The sequence below is a fragment of the Anabrus simplex genome, chromosome 6, assembly GCF_040414725.1.
Source record: "Anabrus simplex isolate iqAnaSimp1 chromosome 6, ASM4041472v1, whole genome shotgun sequence".
NCBI classification, from domain to species: domain Eukaryota; kingdom Metazoa; phylum Arthropoda; class Insecta; order Orthoptera; family Tettigoniidae; genus Anabrus; species Anabrus simplex.
In genome coordinates this window covers 5583289-5601620 of record NC_090270.1, presented here as the reverse complement: position 1 = coordinate 5601620, position 18332 = coordinate 5583289, and the positions used below count along the sequence as shown (strand labels likewise).

General features: G+C 39.9%; 1 protein-coding gene across 1 annotated transcript in view; it reads right to left on the bottom strand.

The window, feature by feature from the left end:
• LOC136876044 (sodium-coupled monocarboxylate transporter 1) overlaps positions 1 to 18332 on the bottom strand; it is a 126406-nt gene that overhangs the window by 89009 nt on the left and 19065 nt on the right. The window contains exons 5-6 of the mRNA XM_067149663.2: positions 13600 to 13667; positions 4185 to 4339 (exon numbers count right to left, since the gene is read on the bottom strand). Of these exons, the coding sequence (XP_067005764.2) occupies positions 4185 to 4339; positions 13600 to 13667 (223 nt within the window). The remainder of the gene's footprint in view (positions 1 to 4184; positions 4340 to 13599; positions 13668 to 18332) is intronic.

Here is an 18332-nt window from a genome sequence, read left to right as displayed (position 1 = left end):
CAAAAATCCTCCCTTAGCGACCACCTACATTGTAATACAAATGAATCCTCAAAATTTCATTTCTTTATGTCCAGTAGTTTTGGCTCGGCGATGTTGAATCAGTCAGTCAGTCAGTCAGTCAGTCAGTCAGTCAGTCAGTCAGTCAGTCAGTCAGTCAGTCAGTCAGTCAGTCAGTCAGTCAGTCAGTCAGTCAGGACAAGTTACTTTATATCCTCGTTATACGCGATATTTACGTTCCGCGGAATTGCCGCCCATACCGAATTCGCGTAAATCGAGAGTCATTTTATATGTAAAATATAGGGTGAGGTTTCCGTTTACTCAGATATTAAGTTTAAAATAGTGAAGATTCTTAGTTTAAAAAAGAAACATTATCATGTTTCTGAAACTCACTTTACTGTCAACTTTATAACCCAAAATTTTTTTTATTGAAACATACAATAATAAACTAAACTCTACATTCAAGTTCTTGGCTTTAGCTTGAATATCAGATACCGAGAGAGGCATGTGTTGTTGGTAGCAGTGCTAAATCCAGTCCATTCTTTCCACTGCTTCCGAGCGAGATTTGGTCACAGCAATCTTTGGAATTGATTCCGCATTGTCACGAATAATTCTCGCAGTGGATTCGCAAAGTCCGAAAGCTGTCATTAAACTTTCTCATAGCGATCTAAAACTTCTAACTTTGTTTCTTACGAATACGTCTTTGGTACATGCTGTTCCTTCGACCTGGCGTTTTAAATACGAAATCTGTCTGTACAGCTTCATAGCTCCGCTGACCGGAACTGACGATTCACGTCTCGACAAACACGATAGAAGATGCGCATAGAGATGCGCTTGCCCCGTTTAACCTTGGCGCGCAACGCAGTGTACGTTAGAGTTTGGCACTCATGTCAGTACCTGCCTTAAGTCATTACAGCTTCCATGTACTGTTGACAGATGGCAGCACTAGACTTAAAACCAAAATCGCGTATACGCGAAATCGCGGATAACGAATCCGCGTATAACGGGGTTTACCTGTATGTATATATATACGATGGGCAACATGTCAGGCGAACGTGCAGGCCAGGGAAGCAATGGTACCCGTCGTTCTTCGAAGAAATCTTGCACGTTTTTCGCCACATTGAGCCGGGCAATGTGGCATGTGGAGTTGTCTGAAGGAGAGGGAGGACCTGGGGAGATCGTCTGATGGCGCCCCACTTGACAACGGTAGCTTCGGCCAGCGTTGTAGGACACTGAGCACGCCAGTAATGACGTTCACGTGCCCATTGCAGTCTGAGGCGATGGCCATGCCGACAAGAGAGCTGTGTTCACACTGCGTACAGCTGCCACACACGAATCACTGTCACGGAGATTGATCACTCCTCCTTTTTCGAACTCACTCACTTTGATGTCGACGAGGCACTGACTACTCCATATCTCTAATAACTTGTTGCTGGCACACATCCACCAAGTTTGCATTCATTGAGGTCGTTCTTTCACGGTGCTGCAATTTTCACAAACGTTCGTGCACTTGTTCCAAAGAACAGTAGGCAGTTAATAAAAAATGAATACCTCCACTATCATGTTAAATTTCATACCGATGTCTTGAAAGTGATGTTGAACAAGATACAGAGGCGTAGCAAGTGTCATAGTGCTGTAGTAGCGACGAATCACCCCACTCCTTCATCCAAATTCTACCTTACAGTGCAGCCCTCTGACATCACTTAGATTCTCCTCAAACACGGTTTGATTCTGAAAATGAGTTCGATTTTCTGAACTACTTCCAAAGAAGCCCATAAAACTTAAAGCGAGACTATTCAGCACAGTCCTGTATGACAAGGAGCAGAAGCCTGATGCGCTGATTGGTCGAGTGTGTATCAACATTATCGGTGCGAAACCGGAGGAAAAACAACTCCGCCGGTACGTGATGAACATCATCCCAGACCCAAGGATCGTAAAACCACCTCGAGAACAAGGACATGCCTGTGAGTGATACTACGGCCGGGGAGAAGAACGTACAATGATAACTTTAAAAAATAAACATTTAACATGCTCCGGCGGATATATGCTTTTTATCTATACTAATATTATAAAAAGGAAAAATTTGTTTGTTTGTAACGAATAGACTCAAAAACTACTGAACCGATTTTAAAAATTACTCCATCTATATAAAGCTACATTGCCAGTGAGTAACATGGGCTGTACTTTATTTTCAAAACAATTCGTGGTGGGGGGCACGGGGGGATATAAAAATAATAGGCTAATATAGGCAAATTATCGAATTTGTCGTATAAGGACGAGACAAAGCTCAATTTAATCCTCTTGACGCAAAGAAAAAAACTCGCTAAGCCCTACGGGCCCGAAAACCATGTTTTAAGGCCCTAAAACCAACCGTTACGGAGATATTGGCACTACACTACCCCTGCTCTAGGAAACGGATAAAGAAACGAACGGCCGTAACCATGGCAACGTCAGATCCAGGATTCTACAGCAGCGAAATTATCTACAATAAATCACAAAAACCCAACATGTTACAGACATGAAAATTGATATTTAAAAATAAAAGAACACTAATATTCGTTTTCAGAAAATCCACTTAACGGGTGGGGGTGTGAAAAGAAGTGAGGAAGGAGTTGAATTATTTATATGAGGATACATATATCTCAAAAAATGAAGATGTTACAGACTTTAAAATTGGTACTTGGAATCTCCTTTAAAAATGAACACACTCTTTTTGGAAAATCCACTTAAGGGGGTGAAAAGAATAAAAAAGCGGGTGAATTTTTAAGACGAGTACCTTCTTCTTCTATCGCTTTACCCACACCTGTGAGGTTGCGGGTGCGAACTGTGTCACACATGTGGATTTGACCCTATTTTACGGCTGGATGCCCTTCTTGGCGGTAACCGTATGTGTAGGGATATAATCTATACTTCTATACTAATATTATAAAGAGGAAAAATTTGTTTGTTTGTAACGGATAGACTCAAAAACTACTCAACCGATTTTAAAAATTACTTCACCTATAGAAAGCTGCATTGCCAGTGAGTTACATGGGCTGTATTTTATTTTCAAAACAATTCGAGGGGGGCGACGGGGGAGATATAAAATTATTAAAAATAGGCTAATATAGGCGAAATCGAATTTGTCGTACAAAAACGAGACAAAGCTCATTTTAAGCCCCTTGACGCAAAGAACAAAACTCGGTAAACCCTTCGAGCCTGAAAAGCATGTTTTAAGGCCCTAAAACCAACCGTTTTGGAGATATTGGAACCACACTACCCTCGCTCTAGGAATCGGATAAAGAAACGAACGGCCGTAACCATGGCAACGTCAGCTCCAGGATTCTACAGCAGCGAGATTATGCATGTACGTTTGGGCATAGCTGCCAGCCCAAATTGATACACAAATGACTTACTATCTGGAAAAAGTAAACTGTTGTGTAAGACGCTCATAGCACTCCTTTGGACGAAGATGGAAAGGGAGTGAAGTATAAAAATAATAGCCCCGGAGGTCTCCGTAGTACAGCTACCAGCGGTTGCCGACGGACCTCCGTTTTTACGTACTGGCTTAGGTTTCGGCATTTTGCGGAGTCTGTTACCTATAGTTTAAAGTATTTTCTATCAAATTATGGAGTAGTAGGATCACTGATGGTATTAGTGCCGATATTTTGGTCCACTTTTACGACTATTGTAACCATGTAAACAACCTGTATATTGTACACATTTATACTCAGATTCATTATATGATGTGCGACATGTGTGATAAGCCCTGAGAATTATAATTCTCGATAATTATAGTAGTTTCTTTTATGCATCGCGTATTTCCTTGATCATTTGTAATAGTTACGAAATGTCGGATCAAACAAATACATTCAATAATATTTATATTTGTGGTACTATCTGGCGGAAGTATACTTACAGTAAACCTGCAGCTTTGTGAAGGGAGCAGTTATATCTAGGTGGGAATGAAGGAAAAGTATGGTAGCAAAAGATCTTAGAGGTCGACGCTAATTAGGAACTAATATTTAGAGGTCCCCATGAAGAAAAGAAGAAGAAGATACACTATAATTCCAAACATGACAAATAATTTCTACGTACTTAAGTAAATACACCAGTGATATAAATATCTAATGAAGTCAGTCACACCATTAGTATGAGTAACTAAAGCCAGTTTCTGATAGAACGGGTACTTGTGCTAGTTTACGTACATGGGAGGCTCGATGCGCCCGCTCCGCGCGTTCCTCTGCCACACTACGCTCAGTCCACCATTGTCGATGGTTCCCTTGACAACGATCAGGATCACAGCAGCGAACATGGTGACCGCTTGAATGACATCTGTCCACACGACCGCTTTGAGGCCTCCCTGCGATACACACAATACATTATGTTCAATGTACCTCTATTCAACAGTTGAATTAGAGCTTCAGAAAGCTCTCCTGTAAACGAGGTGCAAGGCTAGGCTAATGGAGGTGCAATGTTACCATGTTGTAGTTCAGTGCGGGATCAACAGCTCTGCGAACAGAACACGGAACATTCTTGGATGAACAAGCGAGAGAAGTACACCATTTCGCAATCACTCGCAACCCCCAAAATAAGGCTTATGAATATAAGGTGCATTGTAACGTACCACACTATGCCAGGTAGGTGTCCTGTCTTGTGTATACTGCTGAGTGCCTGTAACCGTCAGATACCGATGACAAGCGGACAACATACAGCGACACGTGCATTGCAACCTACTGGAGCAACATATCCGTAGCAGTGGGAAGGACTGAACTTTATCTGAAGAGCCGGGGACTCGTAGCACATAACGTGGCAAGCAGTTCCACGTCCTCCACCCCACAGTGGTGAGATTGCAGAGAAAAACTGGTGTACCAACTGTCAGAAAATTGAAGACATCGCCGGGAAAAAAGAGAGAAGTCGGACGCTCCAACAGAGAAAAAATCCAATTTGAGTAATGCGCGTGTCATAGGACACACAATTTACCACTGCCATTGAAAGGAGTGGACGAAGAATTTCCAGTTTTAAGCGAGCAAAAATTTCGTGCGCCATTTCGTACGCCGCTATTACGTAAGGTTCGTTACTAGACGGGATGTTACTACAGATGCCGCGCGGAGGACCAGACCTTCTGGTAATACTGGCTTCCACTGACGGGAGAAAAAGTGAGTGCAGCTACAACGCTACCCACTCGTACAGTCTTTCCACGCATCGTAAGGAAACTGCGTGTGTGCTTTCAGGAAGCCGTCGCAAATTAGACTAACGTGTTTCCGACGCACAAGATATGCCTACAAATATACATATACAGGTATTCCACCCCATCAGTTGGGTCCCTAAATGTTTACCATCTTTTCCTACAAGCATTTTTAATATGGATCAAATTCTAGAGGAGATCCGGCGTGGTGTCGTCTTGGGTGCCTTGGCGGTACTGAACCCGCGCCCAGACTGCATTCGTAGTCATTACCCGGCCACGAACTGTTTCCAGCGCGGTCCGCACATCTTCACAAAGGACCAGAACATTATTATTAATATTAATATTATTATTATTAGTAGTAGTAGTATTCGGGTGAGTGTATTGTTGAATTTAAGTTATTATTATCATTATTATTATTATTATTATTATTATTATGATTATTATTATTATTATTATTATTATTAATTATGTTCTGGACGCCACAGCAAGATGCAAAACCGCTACTTGGTGGTAAATTACATCTGCAGCCATTGTCATTGCTAAGAATATGACCAGCACCACTGCTACGAGTAGGCAAGTGTGCGGGATTTCCTGCAATATGAATTAATGACTTTATTATAGAGGTGAACAATTGCACGGTCGATAACATTCCTATCGTTCATTTCAAATGTGTTTACATTTTCATTTATATGCTAAGGGAATCTACTGTCATCTAACTATAAGTTTCCCAAAAGAAAAATGGCACTTGAAGACGAATCTAGGTAAGATTAAAAATTGTCGGTTTATGATCATAATAAGTACATTATGAAGAGTAAAATTAATTGGTCTCAACTCCTTTTTCACCGCCACCGCTGTTAAGTTGATTGACCCCCCCACCAAGGAAAAGGTGGCGGGTCTTTTCATATTTATAGGAGATTCCCAATGCCAAAGTTCACGCTTGTTACCTTCACTTTTGATATATGAGTATCCCCATAAAAATAATTCACGTTTATCACTTCCTTTCACACTCCCTTCCTAAGTGAATATTAGGGCAAAAAAATACTTCTTTCTTTAATGGTAAACGATCTTCAAAATACCAATTACAAGACTCTAACAACTTCAGTTTTTGAGATATGTGTCCTCATAAAAGGATTTTAACTCCTTTTCACCCCCGCCATCAAGATGATTTCCCCCTCAAAACGCGTTTTCCTTCGTTTTAAAGGAGATCCAAATATCAATTTTCACGCCTGAAAAATATTTTGTGTTTGAGATGATGGTATCTTCATACAAATATTTCAAGCAATTTTTCCATTTCTCTGCCCCCTTTAAGGGTATTTTCGAAAAGAAAAACTACGTATTTCTTTATTTTTTAAGGAGATTTCAAATACCAAATTTCACGTCTGTAACATCTTTAGTTTTTGAGATATCAGTATCCTAATTAAATGAATTTAACCCAATTAACAGTCACTTTTACACCCCCCTCAAGTGCTTTTAAAGAAAACAAAAAGTTACATGTTTCTTTGTTTGTAATGGAGATAAAAATATCATTTTTCACTTCTGTAATATGTTAAGTTTTCGGGATATGCTGTAGAAAAGATTTTAAAATTACACCCTCTTTTAAGTTCCCCTTAAGTAGAGTTTCCAAAAACAAATCACCTATGTTTCTTTACTTTTACAAAAGATTCAAAATACCAATTTCTACGTCTGCATCATTTTACGTTTCTGAGATATACTGTAGTTATAATCTTTCTAAAAATTCACCCCATTTTGTCACTCCCGATTAACCCGCATTAATTGGATTTTAGAAAAACAAAAAATACGGATTTCTTTATTTTTAAATGTGATCCCAAATACCAATTTTCAGGTGTGTAGTATCTTCAGTTTCTGAGATATAAGTATCCTCATTAAAGGCATGCAACCCTTTTTTCACCCCTTTTCACCCCTCCTATTGGGAATTTCCGAAAACAAAAAATACGTGTTTTTTAATTTTTAAATGAGATTCTAAGTACCAATTTTTACATCTGTGAACAATTAAAGTCTTGAGATATAGATACACTCATTTCAAAATTTCACCCCCCTTTTCACCCCCTTAGCGACGGAATATCCAAAAATCGTCCGTTAGCGCGCACCTACATTGTAATATAAATGTATCCTCAAAATTTCATTTCTTTATGCCCAGTAGTTTTGCCTCGGCGATGATGAATGACTGCAGCAACGGTCGTATAAAGGCTTCTTGCGGATATTGTTATTCTGTATAGAATAGTAAATAAGTTTCAAGATTGTGAGCAACTGCGAAATGTGAGCTGGACAGTGGGATGAACCATCTCTGAGCTGAGTCAGCTTGGTTGATGTCACTGCATGCGGCGTGAAGACTGTCCTCACATTCACACATCACAGCAAGCTACGATAGTACATCCAATTCATCGGATTCTGATGATCTTTTAATTGCCTGTGATGTTTCTGTTGCCATGAGTAGGCCTACTGTGCGTCGCAAACGACCGTGGGTGCATGAGAGGAATTTGCGGTGAATACCACAATTTAGTAAGGGAGATAAATGGGTGTCCAGAAAAATTTCAGATGTACTTCAAGCTGATAAAAAAGTGAATTCAACTACTTACATAATCTCTTACATGTTCTCTGTGTGAGAAGCCATGCGACAAATACCATATAGCATTGTGTAGTAAAAGGGAAAAGAGCATAGTTGACTATAGCTAAGACTAAACCGCCTCGAGCATCTGTGAATCGCAGTACGTAGTGTGACAGTACTTCATGGTTACTTTGTAACCTTGAAACCTATTGTTGTATACCATTATATGGCCATCTGGCTGCAATAAATTCTTACATAACCTCATCCAAGGATGAAATTGTTGGCCGAAGTATGCTCTGCATTTGCAACTTATTCGGAGGAATCCTACACAAGCATTTCAGATATGGGAAAATTAAAAAAATAATTCAACTCATTTGAGGGTTCTGTGCCATGGCAATTACCAACAGTTCGTCAAGGAAGAATAAATTGAACAAAGAAGAAATGAACTGGATATCTTTTTTTTTTTTCACGTCGCACCGACAGAGATAGGTCTTATGGTGACGATGGGATAGGGAAGGACTGCGAGTGGGAACGAAGCGGCCGTGGCCTTAATTAAGGTACAGCCCCAGCATTTACCTGCTGTGAAAATGGGAAACCACGGAAAACCATCTTCAGGGCTGCCGACAGTGGGGTTCGAACCCACTATCTCCCGGATGCAAACTCATAGTCAATCAATCAATACTGATCTGCATTTAGGGCAGTCGCCCAGGTGGCAGATTCCCTATCTGTTGTTTTCCTAGCCTTTTCTTGCGCGACTCTAACCGCGCGGCCAACTCGCCTGCTGATCTCTATTTCAACAGGATAATTTGTATTTGTAATTTGTGTAGGACTTAATTTATCATTATTATGTACTGCTCCGTAGCTAAATGGTTAGCGTGCTGGCCTTTGATCACAGGGGTCCCGGGTTCGATTCCCGGCAGGGTCGGGAATTTTAACCATCATTGGTTAATTTCATTAGCACGGGGGCTAGGTGCATGCGCCTTCATCATAATTTCATCCTCATCACGACGCGCACGTCGCCTACGAGCGTCAAATCAAAAGACTTGCACCTGGCGAGCCGAACTTGTCTCTTGTCCTCGGACACTCCCAACACTAAAAGCCGTACGCCATTTCATTTATTATTATTATTATTATTATTATTATTATTATTATTATTATTATTATTATTATTATTATTATTATTATTATTTACACCGATACAGATATATCTTACGGCGACGATGGGATAGGAAAGCCCTAGGAGTGGGAAGGAAACGGCCGTGGCTTTAATTAAGGCACAGCCGGGTGTGAAAATGGGAAACCACGGAAAACCATGTTCAGCGCTGCCGACAGTGGGGTTCGAACCCACTATCTCGCGATTACAGGGTACTGGCCGCACTTAGGCGACTGCAGCTATCGAGCTCGGTATTATTATTATTATTATTATTATTATTATTATTATTATTATTATTATTATTATTATTATTATTATTATTATTATTATTGGGATAACAGTCATAGGCACAATTGTGGACTGTTTTCAACAACTGAATGCCAATTATAACTAGATACGCCATTTCATTTTATTATTATTATTATTATTATTATTATTATTATTATTATTATTATTATTATTATTATTATTATTATTATTATTATTGGGATAACAATCATAAGCACAATTGTGGACTGTTTTCAACAAATGAATGCCTATTAAAACTAGTACCGGTAATCTAAATTCTTTTCCTATTTTGTACCATGCCTCGTGCCACATTTACTGATTTATGTGTTTCCGCCTTAAAAATCAGGTTGTGAGTTTCACAAATAGGGAAAATTCTCTCAGTTTCATTTACTGCGTTGAGGGGGTGAAAGTTCCTTTTGGAGATCATTGTAAGTACCTAGGTGTTAATATAAGGAAATATCTTCATTGGGGTTGGTACATAAATGGGATTGTAAATAACATGGTTGTGATGGTGTTTAGGGGATGCTCTAAAATGTAAAGTGAAGGGCATATAAGTCTCTGGTAAGACCCCAACTAGAGTATGGTTCCAGTGTACGGGACCCTCACCAGGATTACTTGATTCAAGAACTGGAAAACATCCAAAGGAAAACAGCTCGATTTGTTTCTGTGATTTCCGACAAAAGAGTAACGTTACAAAAATGTTGCAAAGTTTTAGCTGGGAAGACTTGGGGAAAAGGAGACCAGCTGCTCAACTAAGTGCTGCTGCTAGTTGCCTTGCGTGGCACCGACACAGATAGGTCTTATGGCGACGATGGGATATGAAGGGCCTCGGAGTTGGAAGGAAGCGGCCGTGGCCTTAATTAAGGTACAGCCCCAGCATTTGCCTGGTGTTAAAATGGGAAACCACGGAAAACCATCTTCAGGGCTGCCGACAGTGGGGCTCGATCCCAAGATCTCTCGGATGCAAGCTCACAGCCATGCGCCTCTATGCTCAACTAAGTGGTATGTTTGGTGGTGTCTTTAAAAGTAGGAAAGATCACAATATGAAGATAAAGCTGGAATTAAGGGGACGAATGTGGCAAATATTCGTTTATAGGGAGGGGAGTTAGAGATTGGAACAACTTACCACGGGAGATGTTTATAAATTTCTAATTTCTTTGAAATCATTAGAAAAGGCTCGAAAACAACAGATGAGATATCTGCCACCTGGGCGACAGGCATTAATGCAGATCCGTATTAATTGATTGATTGATTGAAAGTAATGTAACGAGAACTACAGTTAAGAGAACATACCTGTATTTTACTGTTTGCTCAAACTGACACAGTTTTACACCTGTTCCTTCGGGCAATACAAATGTGCTTCGCTATGGTTCGAGGTCGTCTGGATGCGCCACTTCCGCTCCGCAGCTCGCGCTGTGAAATGCACAGCACGTTACCACGGTAACATGAGACTTGCTGTCACTTCACGTGAGTTCACGCGTATCGTCAAGAAAGATGTGCTATGCCACTGCCTTCGTACTGTACCTCTGATGACGTCACGCTTGAAGGCGATACGCTTACACTCCGCTTGAATAACACACTCGTTTAAATTACTTAAAGAACTGTTTAACACCTTATAAAACCAAAACCTATCCTCAAATATTTGTTAATTCTGACATGCAATGCATATCCTTCCCCGTAACGTTCTATTTCTCGCGTATATACGTTCGTTTGCGTGAGTACAGCCTAACACTTTGAGACATATTGTTGCTATTTTATCCATTTTCTGGTCAACTGGAACATTCATATCATACACACTGACAGAAAACATGCAGCCAATTACCATTACTATTTATTACAAATATAAATTATTTCTGTCCCTCACTGTTTCCACTCTATGAACACTGCAGCTTTCCTGGACCTCTTACAGGAAGTTACACCAGTATGGAGTAGGTCTGCTCTCTTTGAAGCACTTTGTTGAATACACAAGTCGGTGTGAATTTTGGAAAAGTTATTTAAAAATATATTCACCCAAATATATATATAGGCCTACACTGTCCGGCCAGGTCTTCCAATTTCTTCCCGCAGTCACAAATGACTAGAGAATCTGCCAACTGCATTGACTCCAAAGCCAAGGATTTTGTGACACACTTAGGATTGTCTGAATTTAGAAATACCTGACACTAACACACAAAATACTTTGTACACCTCAATTCCAAGTTCTGTTGACATGTCTGATGGATACTTTAAGCCCCTCGATTTAGGAAATTCAGATATCTTACTTCTGGAGGTAATTCATAAATAAGATCTGAATCTGTCAGAAGATAAGATTTGCATAAATCACACTGCTGTTTGATACTCATAAATTATTATTATTATTATTATTATTATTATTATTATTATTATTATTATTATTATTATTATTATTATTTGCTATTTGCTATTTGCTTTTCGTCGCACCGACACAGATAGGTCTTACGGCGACGATGGGACAGGAAAGGTCTAGGAATGGCAAGCGGCCGTGGCCTTAATTAAGGTATAGCCCCAACATTTGCCTGGCGTGAAAATGGGAAACCACGGAAAACCATCTTTAGGGCTGAAGACAGTGGGGTTCGAACCCACTGTCTCCCGAATACTGGATACTGGCCGCACTTAATTGACTGCAGCTATCGAGCTCGGTGATACTCATAAATACGACTTGCATGTTCAAATACACCGAATTCAGATAAGCCGTAGGTCTGATTACAAAAAAATTTAGGGCCTACCTAATGTTACCCACGTTTATGACATAATAAAAAAATTAACTCACCATCTGGACGGGACACTCTTATTTCTCTCAGGATGTGATTTTCAGGAAAGTGTTTGATACACACAACTGTGTTGTGATTAACTATTCAATTCTCCCTAGGAATAGCCTTCTTCCATAACTTAACTCGTTCTTCATCAGAAGGAAACACAAATACCGGAGTGTACTCTCCTTGTTTATAATTGGCTTTTCAGCCAGGCACACAACAACTCTTAGGCATGGTGATTTCCCTCACTGATCATCTTAATTCAAGTACATACAATTCGTGGTTAATAATAAAACACAGAATTCACTAACTCAATTAATTTTACACTATAAATATAACTTTACACAAATAAACTACAAAATTAAAACACTGAAGAACGATCTTCTTAACCTATGACTTCACATAAATACACGCTCACACTAAGTTTTCTTCACTAATTAACGACTTTCCACTTAATAATGCAGTCGAAGACGACTTATTCGAACATTATATCTGAGTGAACATGCAGCCATCGCTAAAAATTTCAATAAAACTGCTAAAATCTATGTTTAACTCTACTAACTCATGTGCTAAACTTCCCCCCCTTACGATCAGCTGATTGCTTTCCCGCGCTCTTTACAGTACGGCCTGGACATCACGAAGGCAGTGGCTATGCCTTTTCCACACTGCACTCATATCACGGCTGTTGACGTCGGCTGATGTCATTGTGACGTAGAATCTGGTGACAGCCCTCTTCACACGGAGCACAATTTTCTGCTCTTGCACATATCTGGCGACGTGAAGTGCGAATAGAAGCAGTTTCTTTTAGGATATGGAAGAAATGTTAATTGAATTGATATGGGTGCGTGAGAATCTGTAGGACATAGGTTCGATTAAAGGCGGAAACACATTGCTTTCACTTCACGTGAACCATCTCTGAGCTGAGTCAGCTTGGAGGGGAGGTTGATGTCACTGCATGCGGCGTGAAGACACACTGTCCTCACATTCACACATCACAGCATACTTCGTCCGATGGCAAGCTACGATAGTACATCCAATTCATCGGATTCTGATGATCTTTTAATTGCCTGTGATGTTTCTGTTGCCATGAGTAGGCCTACTGTGCGTCGCAAACGACCGTGGGTGCATGAGAGGAATTTGCGGTGAATACCACAATTTAGTAAGGGAGATAAATGAGTGTCCAGAAAAATTTCAGATGTACTTCAGGCTGATAAAAATATTGAATTCAACTACTTACATAATCTCATCAAGGATGAAATTGTTGGCCGAAGTACGCTCTGCATTTGCAACTTATTCGGAGGAAAATTTCAAAAAATAATTCAACTCATTTGAGGGTTCTGTGCCATGGCAATTACCAACAGTTCGTCATGGAAGAATAAATTGAACAAAGAAGAAATGAACTGGATATCTTATTTTTTTTGTTTTACGTCGCACCGACACAAATAGGTCTAATGGTGACGATGGGACAGTGAAGGACTAGGACTGGAAAGGAAGCGGCCGTGGCCTTAATTAAGGTACAGCCCCAGCATTTGCCTGGTGTGAAAATGTGGAAACCACGACAAACCATCTTGAGGGCTGTCGACAGTGGGGTTCCAACCCCAAGCTCATAGCTGCGCGCCCCTAACCGCACGGCCAACTTGTTTTACCTTGCACTTACCAGGCTCGTGTAGAACACACACACGATGCACATGAACAGCGCGACCAGGTGGATGCTTGCTCCAGACACTGCAACGAAACATACAACCACTTTACTTTGATAAGCAAATTTTACAAACTCTACTAGGTATTCCCGTGTACTCAGATGGGTGCAGACTTATGAATCGACTTGGTGAGGGAAGAATGAGAAATCTTGTTCAGGGAGTGTGGGCGGTAAGAACGCTACGGTACACCAACAGATTAGAGTAGATGTAGGATGCAGTAGCACAGTGTAGGGTGGCATCAAACCAGTCTATGGACTGATGACCCATTCAACAACACACGTAAATTCCGAACACTAACCGGTAATCACCAATTTGTAAGCAGGTACACGCAGGATGTTGTTAGTGGGAAGATAAAAGTTAGGGCTCCACACCATACGGGCTTCTGGCGTGTCGCGTTCCGTTTTTATCACTAGATGTCACAGTTGCTCGATATCCTACCTGTGTTTGAACCAACTTGTGTCCTGTTATCAATACAACTTACTGAAATGTGCTTGATAAGGTAACAAACTATCGCTCGTCACACTCTTCGTTTGTATATGTCTGCCCCAGGTAGGTCTCAGGAGGTGTTGAAGGTAAAAGGAAATACTGACATCTTATCTGGTAAAATGCTACGTCGCGTGACCCAACTCCCTGGTAACAATTACAATTCCTCCATCGTCATCGCAGCTGCTCCGCTCCATCCATCAATGTTAATAGAGGACTTGACAATTTTGAATCATATCAACATCCACAGAACAGTACAGTTGCGATCCTTCACTGCAGTAGAAAAAAGCCCAAAAAATTAGAAATAGAGGAGAAATGCTTGATAAAAGAGAACTTGCTGAACAGCAGTTAAGTAACACGAAATCAATATACTGTTCTTGTTAAGTCCTATAATAATATACTTCTAGGATGGCGCCACGTAAATTTCGCTACATTTTGTGCGACTTGGTATAATTCTCCCCAACGACCGAAAATATCCTCTCTCGCACGAAGCGAATGAGCGAGATTTTGGGGCAAAGTAGACAAAATATTGTCATCGCCGGTTGAGACGCTGGCTTTCTGTGCCTAAGTTCGCAGGTTCCTTCCTGGCTCAGTGCAGTGGTCAAATATATCAGCCTCTTATAGATAGATTTACCGGCACATGGAAGAACTACCATGGGAAAAATTCTGGCACCTCGGCGTCTCCGCAAACCGTAAAAGTAATTAGTGGGACATAGAGCAAATAACATTATTATTATTATTATTATTATTATTATTATTATTATTATTATTATTATTAATATTATTATTATTATTATTATCATCATCATCATCATCATCGCTGTTTTTAAAAGTGATTACAAGTTCAAACATGACACTCGCTTATGGTTTCAGTCTATTATGATCCAATTGGTTTAAGATATTTAAAATGGCTTCCTCGAACGGAAAGTGAGAACTGAAAAAGTGTGTAGAATAATTTGTTGTTTGTTTACAATTCGCTTTCAACCGCACGGACACAGACAGGTCTTATGGCGACCATGGGATAGGAAAGGAAGTAACACTGACCATAATTAAGGCACATCGCCAGCATTTGCCTGGTGTAAAATGGAAAAGCACGGAAAGGCATCCTCAGTGGGGTTCGAACCCACTGTAAACTGACAGCCGCACGGTACAGATGGCATAACACTGCGTATTCATGGCCGTGAGGAGCGTCAGCCCTTTAAGAAATCAACATTACTCCTGCGGCTAACATTGGGATCACACTTGAACCGCGAACGCCATGTATACGTAGGACTTTACCTTACACTGAACTTTCTGCATATTCGCTTTCAAAGGCAAGGCCGTTCAGTTGAAGAAAATGTCATCCCTTATATTTCGTGACACATTAATTTCAGTCTTCAAGGTAAGATCCAAAGAATATCATTCATGCCGACAGCGAAAGAAACCGCGATGTCAGCGCAAGTAGGGAAATCCACTCAAGAAAAGAATCACACAAAATATTATTTTATACGCACGGAAATGAACATGGCTGTGAAATGTTGTCCTGTGTTCAGCCGTAGAGCCTGCCATTTTCCTAAGAGAACTTCACTCCGTCGGGAAGCTCCAGCAGTGACAGTGCCAAACAATCCAGCTTTTGTTGAACTTTGCACGCGACTAGAGCGTGGCACGGTCAGCTGCGCGGTGACACTCCTGATACTCTGTGTGAAATCCTTAGCTAAGCTTCGTCTCACGATCATTGCAGACTGTTTTGCGTCTGTCACCACAATCCTCTGTGACCTCGATCACTTCCCTATCTCTCATTAGATATTGTCCTATACACGACTTTAAAACTCGAACGAGTTGAAATGAGTTTGAAATGTATTTATTTCTTAATATTATAAAGAAATGCTCAGGAGAAGTCTGACATACACGTAAAGAGACCGACGTCCTCTCAGCTTACTCTCAGGGTTCGATGGTTATGTATGTATGAGTTCCGAAAAGAGGACGGCTTCTTAAATAAACGCCTCATTTGCCAGCCTTGACGATGGACGTCTCCATCCTACGAATAGTTGGCTATACGATAATATGATCTATTTGACGCCTTAATTGTAAATCTATCTAATATCCAGTTGATAAGAAGCACATCCAGTATGTGTTAACTATAATCATTTATTCAAGTTTGAAAGTTGAGAAAAAGGAAATGAAATTAAGGAAATATTATTACCTTACACTGAATTAATTGAATCTGCTTCGACAGCATAAATATTGATCATTGATATGTTGGTTATGTATAGTCAAAATTATTGAAATTGAAATGAACCTGTAACTCGCTTTCACATCATCATTCAAATCAAGAAAATACATAAATTAAAATTAAAATTTCTTTAAATAGGTACTAATTCACTTGGAAAGTCAAGGATAATGTTAAGTTGTTTGAATTATGTATAAAACATATCATATTATCAGCATCATAACTCGTTTCCTTTCTTCTGATAACTTAGGATCAATATTCCTTTTTTATGCTTGGCTCTGGATTATCAGAACATATTATGTGCGTCGGGAGAATTATAAGATTTTCTTGTTACCAAAAATATATGGTAATATTCATTCTTAAAATCTGTCATTACTCATCATTGTATCAATTATCAAATTAATCTTCGATCCGAATTAACCATAAAACATAACTAATCAACCATATTCTAACATGAGTGTCAGATTTATATAAATATAAATTTATATAAATATGTAAGGAATATCTTTCATGAAGATACTAGGGACCATCTGTCCTTCTGGAGTTATTTATAATATAATATTGCCTATTCATTTGATCTAATATATTATACCAAAAATGCCTACGGCCTGACATATTATATGTTTAATTTGTAATTTATTTGCGACAGGAAGGCGCTAGCACTTGAAGGCAGCGCGCGAGGTGAATATTCTAGACACAGCTGCAAGCTATGTGTGTGAGAGGGAGAGTGCTACGTCACAGGCGGGAGCATGCCGGATGACGTAATCTCCACGTGCAGCCAGCTCACCAGTCCAGAAAGTACTAGAACATTTTTATCTCTGCTAAACCCTTTCTGCTACAAAAGAATAAAACACATCATCATGAAAGCCCTATTTTAAATGTAAACTAGCCAAATTTCAAGAAAATCGACCTACAGATTTTCAAGATATTGAGGTGGAAAGGAAACATATTTTTTCGCCGGAAGCAGGTATATAAGAGCCACGACGAGAGAGGTATAATCAGTTGCAATCTACAGCTCGATTATGACGGATTGTACGGCCGCCGTGTGCAGCTGTCGAACCTGAAACTTTGTCGCGTTACCCGAAGTTAGTCGCCGTACTTATAAAATTTCTGCACTGCTACGGATTTAGAAAAAACCCGGCATGTGCTAAGTTGAACTCTAATATTTTCGGTGAATCACCGAACTTAGTATAATTTCAGCATGTGCTAGAATGAGTGTTTAACATTGGACAGTGACATATCAGAACTTAGGATATTTCGAAAACTCAGAACTTAGTATTTGCCGTAACCAAGTGGGGGCAGTTTCTCCCAAATATTACCTGTTTTTGAACAGTGGTATCAAATAAGTAAAACTTAAGGACATTTTATGGCAATTCCATGAAATGTTAACTCCAGTGAAGTGAAACAACACATAATATCCCCTTAATATTTGTGTTATAAATAATTAAAAACAATTGAATTCATTTTACCTGTGTAGTACATGGACTTTGTATTCTGATAAGCTTCGAACTTCAGGTTTTATTTTGAACCAAGTATAACGTGTTCCGACTGACAGGAACATTACTCTCATGTGTAAACAGTATGAATCATACAAACAGTGTTTCACAAAACTCATATTACCTGAACTATGCTTAGAAAGTGTGCCTACCTAAAAATGTGGAAACATTCGAACAGTGATGTGTGCTTCGAAACCGAAAATGTTTCAGACTGTGCTTTAATTGTACGTAACAGACTGTGATTCAAAAGTCGATTCTGAGTACTGTTTACCAGTGACTTGCTAATATTCACTTGATCGGGTAGTGCTATTTTGGACACTCACAATTAATCGTCAATTGTACTTTCTCGTATGTCTTCACAATTAAGTGACATCAGAAATCTTGACCGAATGTTTAATCCTCATATCAACATAACACCTGATTTGACGTGGGAGATGGCACGTGGTACAGGGTTGGAAATGGTACGTGGTATAAGGTGGTGCTGACAACATCGAAGGAGTTG